At 35.8% G+C, this 11,432-nt stretch overlaps 2 protein-coding genes across 2 annotated transcripts; one reads left to right on the forward strand and one right to left on the reverse strand.

Moving 5' to 3' along the window:
* The first annotated feature begins 657 nt into the window (after nt 1-657).
* On the forward strand, nt 658-6,302 carry LOC126624975 (decapping 5-like protein). Its single transcript, XM_050294040.1, has 7 exons — nt 658-902; nt 2,084-2,184; nt 3,048-3,119; nt 3,247-4,101; nt 5,247-5,441; nt 5,537-5,644; nt 5,752-6,302. The coding sequence occupies exons 1-7, from the start codon at nt 773-775 to the stop codon at nt 5,899-5,901; spliced, it is 1,611 nt and encodes a 536-aa protein (XP_050149997.1). The 5' UTR covers nt 658-772; the 3' UTR covers nt 5,902-6,302.
* Nucleotides 6,128-8,872, reverse strand: LOC126624980 (protein MODIFYING WALL LIGNIN-2). The gene is made up of 3 exons (XM_050294046.1): nt 8,504-8,872; nt 8,130-8,377; nt 6,128-6,722 (listed from the first exon to the last, which is right to left on the reverse strand). Exons 1-3 carry the CDS (start codon nt 8,606-8,608, stop codon nt 6,473-6,475), a joined length of 603 nt encoding a protein of 200 aa, XP_050150003.1. The 5' UTR covers nt 8,609-8,872; the 3' UTR covers nt 6,128-6,472.
* Nucleotides 8,873-11,432: the final 2,560 nt, after the last annotated feature.

Consider the following 11,432-nt stretch of genomic DNA (forward strand, 5'->3'; position numbering starts at 1 on the left):
TCGTTTAGTTAATCAATTGTATAAATAAACAGTTTGTAATGCTTTTATTGCCTCCAACCATTTTTATAAAGTTTAGTTATTAAACGATCTCATTTTTATTGATTTTTGCTAGACAAACCATTTTTATTAAGGTTCAGTTATTTCTTTCCTTTGCAAATATGACACGCATAAATCGAGAAATCATCCAAATTTTTTGTTAAAAAAAAAAATCTTAATGAAACATTCTCGGTACTGTTCACTTTTAACGAAAATGACATTTTAACCTTAAAAAGTCACTTATGATATTATTCACTTACACATTTATTTTGTCATTTTCGTTAAAACTAAAGTTTTTGAGGACTTTTCGTTAGTATTCTTAAAAAAAAAAATTAACGTTTTTATTTCTTATGTCAAAAAGGTTGCCTAATTAGAATTACTCAGCAAAAATTATATGGGAAGTGTTATTGACACTTCAAAAATCTCATTCTACACTCTTCATAAGTGTATTTTTCTTTCTTAATATAGAAAGTTTGGAACATAGAATGAGATTTTTGAAGTGCTAATAGCAATTCCCAATTATATTTACAAAGTGATTCACAAGTTCGGCAAGGAAATACCGAAATAGAATAACAAACTACCCCTAAGGTTTTGGGCGCTTTTAAACCAACCTTTCACAATTCGCAGGAAAGGAAAGAGAGAGAGAGAGAGAGAGAGAGAGAGAGACAAAGCCCTAACCCTAATTCGAAAAAACAGCAACGGCTCTGAGAAAAACTTCATTTCATTTCCCTCGTCAATGGCGTCGACTGAATCTGGGGAATCGTACATCGGCAGCCTCATCACTCTAATCTCCAAGTACGAGATACGTTACGAAGGCGTTCTCTACTTCCTCAGCGTCCAAGACTCCTCCATCGGCCTCAAAAACGGTGCGTCTCGCGCTTCCATTTCTTCCTATATCTGCAATCTCCGCACATTTATACACACATATGTAATCTGTGTATGTATATGTATATATGTGCATTTGGTTGATTCGATGCCCATTTGAATCCGTACTCGTGGATTGCCTAGGGTTTAGGTTTTTCGGTCCCCAAATCTCTCTATGCATGTAAGTATACGATGTTTGGAAGCAAAATCTCATAACACACACACACACACACACACACACACACACACACACACACACACACACACACACATATATATATATGCATTGCAGCTAAGTTGTTGCAGTTTATGTCTCTCAGTCCTTAAGGACCATGGATTGATTGATTGGTCAATGAATTCTTGCCACAAATTGTTTGGTTTGGAAATCTTTCTGTGAGGTTGAAGAAAACAGGTTTTGAAAGATCAATCCAGTATAGTCGATTTATAATTGTAAAAAATTTTGATCTGCTATATGCTCGAGAAGAACGCGTTTGGAAATTGTCATTTGATGAAGATTGTATAGTTTTTCATCTAAGGTTAAATTATTCATCTGTTGGGGAGAGGTTTTCTGTGTTCATAACTTATGTTGGACTTGGTGATAATTCCATTTTAAGTTTGAAACATACATCCAGCTTTTGGACTCATTAAGTTGTTATTTGATATAGATGATCGAATTGTTTGAATGTTAAACAATCATTCATCTGGCAGAGAGAGAGAGAGGTAGATGTTTGCTATGTTCATTACTTATGTTGGAGTGAAATATAACCCCGTCATCAATTTGTGACATACCTCAATATACTGAATTGGATCTAATTTTCTTCCCCCTTGACCTCTTTTATAGTGAGTGGACGTATGAAAGTTATAGTACTAGGAGTTAAATTTGTTATTAATGTTCGGTTGGTTAACATTGTACAATGTTCATAAGGTTTCTATATAGTAATAGTTAAATATACACTAGGAGCGTTTGAAGTGAAATTTATCTTCTCTACTATGTCTACAACTTGTGTTCATATAGAACATATTACTGTTCTAAAAAATTTCACAAGTATTTACATCCTGTTTGTATTTTCTGACATGAAATTTTGCTAAAACAACTGTTTACATAGTTATAATTTGGTTTTTTGTCTTCTATAGTTGGGAAGTCAAATATTGTAAATGTATTAAGTTCTGTATGATGTTGCAGTTAGAGCATATGGAACAGAGGGGCGTAAGAAGGATGGCCCACAAGTTCCTCCAACTGATACGGTGTATGAGTATATTCTATTTAGAGCAACTGACATCAAGGTAAGAGGGAAACATTATATACTTGATTAACTGTTTAATCTTATCTTCTTTCTTTTATACTTTTATCGCTCCATATAAAGTTGTGTTGCTTTATTTTGGCTAGTTCTTGGTTCATGTTGCTAGGGACGAAACTATTATTATTTTTTACTTCGTATTTTTGTTTATTTCTAGTCTTCATTAGTAAATTTTCTTTATATCATAAAGAACAAGAAAAGAAGTATACAAAGAATAGAAAGTAGGGGGAAACAGAGATGAACATATGATAGAGATTGAAGAAGAGAAGAGAAATCAAAGAAACTAAGATTCATAAGATTAGTATAATTAACTATATAATAGGAGAAGAAAGTGTGGATCTTTGAACAAAATTGTGTTCCTTTATTAGTGTGGAAACTAAGAAACTTGTGCACACATGAATGATAAATCTATTGGAAAATTTTGGGGATATGAAGAAAGATTTGAGATAATAGTTTCTTTTCTGAAGCATGCAATATTCTGTGTGGCATTTTAATTGGTTTTTTTCTTTCTATATGTTGTATGTAAATCATTGGATGTGTCATCCTTTTGTTTCGCTTTTCATTGCTTTCAATATGTGTTGTGCCCTTTTGAGCTAGGGATCACCTTTGAGTTTAATATCATCTTTTACCAGTTCTGCCCTCCTTTGGTCTATAAGTTTTCTTATGTGGCATGGAATGATACACACAGACATACATTTTTTTTGTTGTTCTAGAGAGGATTTTTATGAATGAGATCTCATTGGATGAAACCGTTCCTAGACTTTGTAAACAGATGAGTTTGCTGGGGTGATAAATTTTGTAGATTGCATCATACATGTACTAATAATTCTCTTGTTTTCACAATTGTAGGATTTACAAGTTAAGCCCCCCCCGTCATCTCAAAGAGAAGAACGCATTCACGAAGATCCTGCTATTATACAGGTATTGACATTTGGTTAAGTACCTGTGTGTACGATGCTCATACGTAAAAGTACATAGGCAATTATAATCTCTGTGAGTCAATTAGAAAATATGATTTCATATATTTAATTGATTTTTTTCTTTGCAGTCACACTATGCTGGGGCGCCTGTAAGTTCTCCACCATCAGCCTTAGTTGGAGGTAAAAGCTTGACAGAAACAACTCATTGGCAGGATACCCCTGCTTTGACTAGTAGAGGACAACATATTGGTGTATTGCCTTCTTATCATTATGGAACTGATCTTGGTCCATCAGGAAATACCTCTTCTACTCAACTTCCCAGTCCTCCAGCACTTTCTTTTCCAATGTATTGGCAAGGATACAATGGTGCATCACTTAATATGTCTGACCATCCACATAACCATATTCCTTTGCAGTCTTCATCTGCAATATCACATCCCTTGACAATGCAAAATAAGGCTCCTGGAAATCAGTCCTCTACAGATATTGGCATGGCAAATGGATCGGAATGTCTTACCCCCGTAATTTCTTCTTCTGCACCAACTTTTGTACATCCAAACTTTTCTGCCTCTGTTACTCCTGCAACTTTTTCTTCTCTTGGTATGCCTTCATCTTTGGCTTCACAGGTACCCTTACCATCTCATTCTACACCTCTAAATGCTAGCCGACTAACTATGCCTTTGTTTCCTTCACCTCGCCAAGACTTGGATATAAGTGAAACACAAATTGTTACAAAAGCTGTTTCTGATCCAGTACCAGTTCTACCTGCTCAATCCATGCCTTATCCAGGATCGTTTTCTGTGGGTTCTGATCTAGGTCCCTTGCTAACACCACCCCCATCTTTGTTAACTCCTGATCAATTGGCACCCTCTAGATCACACTTAGTGGGGGCTTTGATGCCAACCTCATCTAGTTCTATATCCATGATTCCTCCTCCCGCAACTCAAGCACCATTGTTGCCACTGCCCACTTCTACCCAACAGGTGAGATTAAAAGTAGCATTTTTTCATAAACTTTATGATAACTAAGTTTGTCTTTTTAATCCGCAATATTTTTTTGTTTTCCATTGCAAATGATTGTGTTTTTCAATGTACAAATATGGTGGCGATTTTCTAACAAAGGCTCTGTGAACTTCTGCGTCTTAGGTTTAGACCTGATGTTTATTCCATTTATGTGCTTTGGAACAATTGCCAAAGTGTCCTCTTAATTTAGTAATTGATAAGATATTTTCTTTTTGGGCCTTATATAGGGTGAGATGTTCCTAGGAAATTTTGACTATTAGAATTAAGAAAATGAGTGCTTTCACTTTTAAAAGAAAAAAAGAAAGAAAATGAGTACTTTTAGACTATCAAATGCTTTTAACTACTGTAAGTACGGTATAAATTCAAAAGTACTTAAATGCTGGTGTGGGTACGTGTCCACATGCTTGTAAAGATCTCACTAAGCTCTTGGCAGCATATATAACTTTAATGTTTGTTTGTGGTTTTTGCTTGCTGGTGTGGGTGTGCGCACATTGCACTCATCTCTGCCATTGAGGGAGGGAAAGAAGGAATTTACAAGTTGAATTGTTTGTACTTGTATTGGGTGTGTGCATGCATGTCATGTGTGGAAGGGATGGATGGAAAAAATAAGTGATTTCTACTTTGAACCATGCTGCATTTGCTTTGCACTGTTTGAAACTTAGCTTTTGAAAATGATGTTTTACTGGATATCTCAGAAGTGTGCATTTGCATTCTGAATTACATATTGCTCTACGTGATGTAGATGTATGCACTTGAATAGTAATGGAAGCGTCTTGCACATTTTGAAGTGCATTTATGATCCTGTCGTCATGCTATTTTGCGTTTGGTATCTACATGGATTGTTACCCTTTTTGGGATTCCAATTTTATCAGTTAGCTTGATCATTGGTTGTGGTTTGAGGAAAATATGCATGTCATTTTCCATGCTTATCTTATTGAAAATATGAATAGAAGCGGAAGCATATTCTGATTATCTTTAGTTCTAGCTGTTTATCCTATTGGAAATAAGAATGGAAACGGAAGGGTATTCTGGTTATCCTTAGTTCTAGCTGTTTCCTGGATAAAATAGGACTTCTGGTAAAATTTTCATTGTTTTATGTTTTGCAGTCTCCATACTCTACACAGTTCACCGAGGAGTTTGATTTTCTAGCGATGAACGAGAAGTTTAAGAAGGATGAAGTGTGGGGATACCTAGGACAGGACAAACAAAGACATTCAACAGAAAGAGTGGATGACAGTGGAACTAGTGGAACTGGTCAATGTTTGGATGAGAAAGAAGGTGGGCTGGTACACAACACAAAGGTAGGACACGGATTTTGTATATACTGGATGGTTTAGCGGTTGAATGCAAATGTTGAGCTTGGAATTAATCATTTTTCTTTTTTTGTTTCATCCAGCCTGCATATAACAAGGATGAGTTCTTTGACACAATTTCATGTAGTTCAGTCAACCGTGGAGGAAGAAACGGACATAGGTTTTCTGAGAGAATGAAGCATGATACTGAGGTTTGCCACTCTATTTTATTTGTTTTTTGGTTGAATATTAAATCAGAAAGTGATCGTAAGTTGCTGTTGGGTGATATATTAATTTAGTTTTAATATTTCTGCCCCAGACATTTGGCAATTTCCAGCAGAGATCTAATCTTGGTTATGGTGGTTATGCTTCTGGGCGTGGTGGGAATTACCGGGGTCCATATCAGTGGGGAAGGGGTTATGGATATGGCTATGGAGGGAGGGGACGCGGTGGCAACATGCCCTTCTAATGCTGGATCGTGTTTCAATGTTCACTTGAGGTCTATGGTTCTCCTTAGCTTCCTTTTACCTCCTCGTTCTTGAAATGAGCATCGAATCCCAAAGGTAAATGTTGTGGACATCTTGAGACTTTCTTGTTTTTTAGAGGAGTTTTAGAACTACCACCAACCGGACTGGTTCATGCCTTTTTAGTGCCCATGAGCTGGCCTTTTTGTGCAAATATTGTCCATGATACAATTGGTAAAAAGAGAAATCAAATTCTGGTGTGGTTGTGCCTCTCTCTCTCTCGTCACCTCACAATCTCCAGCATTAGCTTGGGTTTGGTTTTGTGCTTGTGTCTATATGTGTAATAGTTGAAACTGTATACATCTGTGTTTGACTACAATTTTATATCCATCTTGTTCTGCTCTAACTTTTGATTAGAAGCTTTGACACAAAAAAAAAAAAAAAAAACAAAAAAACAAAAAACAAAAACTTTTTATTAGAAGCGATATTTCTATTCTCAGCTAGACTAGGGGGAGGGGGAGGGAGAGGGGGAGGGTTCGAACGCGGACTAGTGGGTGAAGAGAAATTTCTTATCTATTATGGCAGTCCACTACTTGTGCTTTGGTCTTTTACTTTAAAGCCATCTTCAACTCGGCTCCTCGTCGCGGTGACGATGATTAGGGCGAGTGTGCAACCGATTGCAATGAGGATGAGTATCCCTGAACCAATATAGATTCCCTGTCTAACCAAGTAGCATTCCCCATCCAGCCATCCTCGTCCGTACGGTTGCTCTCTGCTCATGCTAGTTGCCGTGCTCAGCAATGTCCCCCCTATTACAAAGCTCATCCTGCAAGCGCAACAATTGTCAATGGTCATTCAAAATTTACTATTTTAATCGGCATTTTGCACATATCAGATCTTAGTGGTTCTGAGATCGAGTCTGACGTCCATCTTCTTGGGAATTATTAGTGTTTGTACCTTATTTCACCAACCCTAAAACTATCAAGCACCGATCAACTATATATGTTGGGAGACCTACTGAAGAGTTCGTACCGAGACACCATTGCCGAAGCAAATGAGTCTCTCTAACTAGGAGTTCAATTACAATGCGACAATGTGTCAACACCAGAATAAAGTCCTTAAGAGTCCCACATCGACCGTGGAAGACAACAGGATACTCTAGATAAGCTTCATCTGTTCTAACATTCCTTAATCAACTTTATATTTTACTAATGACAATTATACTTGAACCCTTGCATTATGTAAACACTCTATTATTAATGAGAATTCCTCTACTCTTGTAGACGTAGCCAAATTTAAGATGAACTACATACACCTTGTGCATGCTTTTTTTTATTTATCTTTAGTCTCTTTACATATCATCTACATTTGATGACCAAAACACCCTTACGAAGGTCGCTCCTTGACACTTTATGTTGTTCTGAAGTTAATCCGATTTGTGCAACAACGACTAATATTATTATAATAATTTTTTTTTAAAATATTGTCACCCCTCAAAACTACTTCAGTTTACATGACCCACATCGAGAAGTACTATTATGGCCTTTTATCTCATTTTGAACTTCTCATTTTCTTATTACAGTGTTGCACGATGATTTAAATCGAATCAACCTCAAAAATCAACTATGTCAATCAATCAAATATTATGCAGCGGAACCATGGCAATTAAGATTTCAATACGCAGCAACACTATGATAAAAGAAAATAATGGACCTAACAACCGTAACTTCGGCAAGTTAATTGACTGGGTAGGCGACTTCTAAATGATATCTTTTGACAAAAAAGAGACGTTTGGTTGATTTTTGGCATCTTTATTGACTAAGAAAGTAGACGTTTATTATGATCTTACAATATTACAGTATGCGAAGGAGAGCCAAGAAAATAAAACTAGAATGTTCGAATGAGAAGGTTGGTAGACATTCGAAATTTTAAACTATTTATAACTCTGTTTATTTAATTTGACAGGTAACGATTATTGACACTCAAAAAACACGTAATCCTAAACTTTTTGTGTACAAAATCACAAGAGAAAACTTGTACATAAAAGAGTATCAGACGATATTTTCGAAGTAATAGAGTGGCGTAAATAATTATTTAGTCCAGTAAAACGGAGCACAGAGAAGTGTTGAGTTTGAAACTCTAGCGGTCAGCTATATTTTAATAGATTGCGTGGAAAAGATCCAAGTAATTAACTGTAAACAAAGAAGGGAAATTGAGGAGATTGAACACCTACCAAGAAATGGACAAAAGAGCCATCGAAACCGTCGGTCTTTTGGCTTTGGAGCTGGTGGTTGTAGTAGTGGTAGAAGACGTACCCTTCATCTTCTTCTTCTTCTCATCTCTTGAACAAACATAACTGCAAAAAATCAAATTTCCGACCATCTGGGCAGCAAGCAAACATATCAAGGCTGCAACTCCGAACCCAAATGCCTGACTTTCTGGCAAATAACACATTCTTCCCAGCAACTTGAGCTCGTCGTCCTGCAAAATTAAACCCCAGAATTAATCAAGAAATTAACCCCTAATTAAATTAAGCAGTAACCATTCATTGTCATGATCAAACCGTATGTGTTCTGTATGTATGTGTGTGTGTATGTATGTACGTACCTTCGTTCGCTTAATCTCGGCGGCTATGCATGAAACGAAGGAGACGATGCCAAGGGAGGCAACTACAAGAAGAGTTAACGCCATCTCATATTGATGTTTCGCCATGAGAGTCGAGAAGGCTGCTCGAAACAAAAAGAGGCAGAGGAGGAGGAGGAGGCCGAGGTGGAGCCACGGAAGAGGAGGAGGAGGAGGAGACGGAGATTATACAAAAGGACATAGAAAAGTAGAGTGGTGGTGGGCTTTGGGTAGCGTTAGGTGTTAGAGACAGACAGTAGGTACCGGTCTTGCTCTGTAGTCGTTGAGACTTTCTTGCAACAAGTCTTTGATTGCTTGGAAGGAGAGGTACCCATTCCAAAACGTATTTGGATGAATTTGGAATATTTTCCACACTTTGGACCGGACAAAACAACCCATTAATTTTTTTATTTTTAGAAAGGCTTCTTTAATCAGATATGCATCTCATCAAAGATTTGAAGAAATAAAAGGCATTTGCTGCCATTTAGTAATATTGTCTAGTGATATTCCTCTTCATTTGTAAGTGAGAGATTCTTAGGTTCGATTCTCACTAAAAAGGGATTTGAACCACATTATTGCTAGCCCTTAGTAATATCGTTTGTTAAAAAAAAAACAATTATTGACCATTTTTCACACTTTTATTTTTAATTAAATGAATAAAAAAGTAAAATAAATTATGAGACGAAAATCTCTTAATCCGACCTAAGATCTCTCACTTACAAGTGAAGAGGAATAACACTAGACTGTAATACTAGGTGACTTAATTATTGTTATTATCATTATCGAGTATAAATTGGGGAACAGTTGGTGGTGTTGGGTTAATGCAAAGTGCACTCTTGAAATTTTAGAAATAAGTGAGAGTATAATGGGGGAGGAAAAACCCATTATGACTCCAGCACCCGGAATCCAAATATTATCTAAATGTAATAAATCCAATTTCTCTAAATTTCATAGTAGGATTCCAAATTTCACATAGATCCCACCAACTTTTTCACTCTTAATATTCGTAAACATTGAAGTACTCTATAATTGAAATTCACTTTCGCGTTTTGATTCAGATTACTTTTATGTAAACGTGCCGTTTATGGTGATGGTAATATTTATTTAGACTTATAAGTTGTTCCAAGTTTTAAATCTTGTGGCTTGGCTTGAGATAATACGTAAATTGAAAGATATAAACTTGACCTATATATAGTTATTTATGCAAGTTTTGTGGCATTATTTTTTTGGGTGTTTTTCCAAGGAAATATATTTTTTATATGTGGTATACAAGACTCATTTGACTTTTATCACAAACGATTATACTCCAAGTCAAATAAGAATTTACCCCTTATAAGAAAAAGAAAATAGAATAAGAGACGACTTGGACTATCTCTATCTCTCACTGGTCACTCGTGTACGGTTGGGATCCACTGTCTGTAGAACCGCACTTCAGTTGGATGGACTAGAATTCTCTATTTGGAAGCACTGATGCTTCCACCGCTTGAGGTTGCTTTCATTATTCCTTTAAGTTTCTTCAAGTTTTCCTTTCCACCCACATGAATGACGATACGATTTAATATTTTATTTGAACAGTAACGGATTCGGGATTCAAATAATAGGGGTTTAGTGTTAAGGTCCAAATTTTTTAATAAAAACACAGCGCGAAGTGCGCCAAAATATATCAGTTTTTTCGATAACGCATTTTGTCGAATATTTGGTGGTTTTGTTGTTGTCAGCTAAACATTGTTTGTTATGTAATATTAACAAATATCGATATATGCCGAAACAATTTAATGAATGTTGTTGATAGAATTTATCGGGTGCTCTCGGCACAACCTGCTGACATATGTTTAGCATATGTTACATCAAACACTGGTTGGTTCATAATTGACCCATATCATTCAAAAGTCTTTGGAAAACATTAGCATGCATTTTCCGAACTCTAAATGATCCTGGGATCATCTTTGTGTCAGTGTACATTCGCCACTGTGTTTGAACTTGATGCATAATTATAATTGACTGATTGCATATTTGTTAAGTAGAAATCGTTGAAATAAAGAAAGATAAAGTGCATAACCCACAGTTGGCAAATTGAAAGTGAAAAGAAGAAAAATTTATGCGTTTTCAGTTGGGAGGATGAGAACTTTTTTATATTCCATTAAGGTGTTTGCTAAAGAGAGTTGCGAAAGTAGCTCTAAGATATAAGGTCAAAACTGGTATTGTGAGGATTATAATGGGCAACACACATAAGGGGAGGCCCAAAACCAAGAGGCCATAGCCAACCCAAAACCAAAAGTGAGATCACAAGGCCGAACTAGCTTTATTATTTTGGTTTGAAAACTAAAAACAATTATCAAGCAGGTTTTTAATTTAAAAAAAAATAAACTGAAAAAAAAAAATGATCATCAAACGATCCATTAGCTTGCTACGTAAGTGTTTTCCCTAATTAAGCAGGATGGTTGTTGACGAGAATTTTTGCCATTGTTGAATTGTAACCACCAAGCCACGAATTTGGCTTGATGGAATGAAAAATTGATGCACGCCACAAATTTGACCCTTAACTAGATGACTATTTGACCAAGCAAGGAACCTCCTCTTTGTTTAAGTACTTCAACTCCCTTTGGGGTCAAGGGTGGTTAAGATTGATCTATGCATTTTATTGATTTTCTGGCCTATAGATGAAAATAAATGTATGAGGAATTAATTCAAGAATGTAGAGTGTGAGAATATAAAGAATGACAATAAAATAATAAGAAAGTAAGTACATAAAGTTTACACATACTCAATTTGAATACAAGATAATTAAAGGTGCTTAAACTAATAAAATTAAAGCAAAAAACTTACTTGAATCTATGAACTGAAAAGTAAATTAGTGTAAATAAAACTGTAGACATTGAAATTTTGGTGAAATAAGTATTGACAATTGTATTAA

Source organism: Malus sylvestris, chromosome 6, assembly GCF_916048215.2.
Source record: "Malus sylvestris chromosome 6, drMalSylv7.2, whole genome shotgun sequence".
NCBI classification, from domain to species: domain Eukaryota; kingdom Viridiplantae; phylum Streptophyta; class Magnoliopsida; order Rosales; family Rosaceae; genus Malus; species Malus sylvestris.

What these genes read in the sequence shown, in the direction of transcription:
- LOC126624975 (XM_050294040.1), top strand. Translation starts at nt 773, where the DNA reads ATGGCGTCGACTGAATCTGGGGAATCGTACATCGGCAGCCTCATCACT. An exon ending in AAGATCCTGCTATTATACAG is followed by an intron (nt 3,120 to 3,246) that starts GTATTGACATTT and finishes TTTTCTTTGCAG; the next exon opens with TCACACTATGCTGGGGCGCC. An exon ending in TGCCCACTTCTACCCAACAG is followed by an intron (nt 4,102 to 5,246) that starts GTGAGATTAAAA and finishes TATGTTTTGCAG; the next exon opens with TCTCCATACTCTACACAGTT.
- LOC126624980 (XM_050294046.1), bottom strand. Translation starts at nt 8,608, where the DNA reads ATGGCGAAACATCAATATGAGATGGCGTTAACTCTTCTTGTAGTTGCC. An exon ending in CCGAGATTAAGCGAACGAAG is followed by an intron (nt 8,378 to 8,503) that starts GTACGTACATAC and finishes TTAATTTTGCAG; the next exon opens with GACGACGAGCTCAAGTTGCT. An exon ending in GCTCTTTTGTCCATTTCTTG is followed by an intron (nt 6,723 to 8,129) that starts GTAGGTGTTCAA and finishes TTGCGCTTGCAG; the next exon opens with GATGAGCTTTGTAATAGGGG.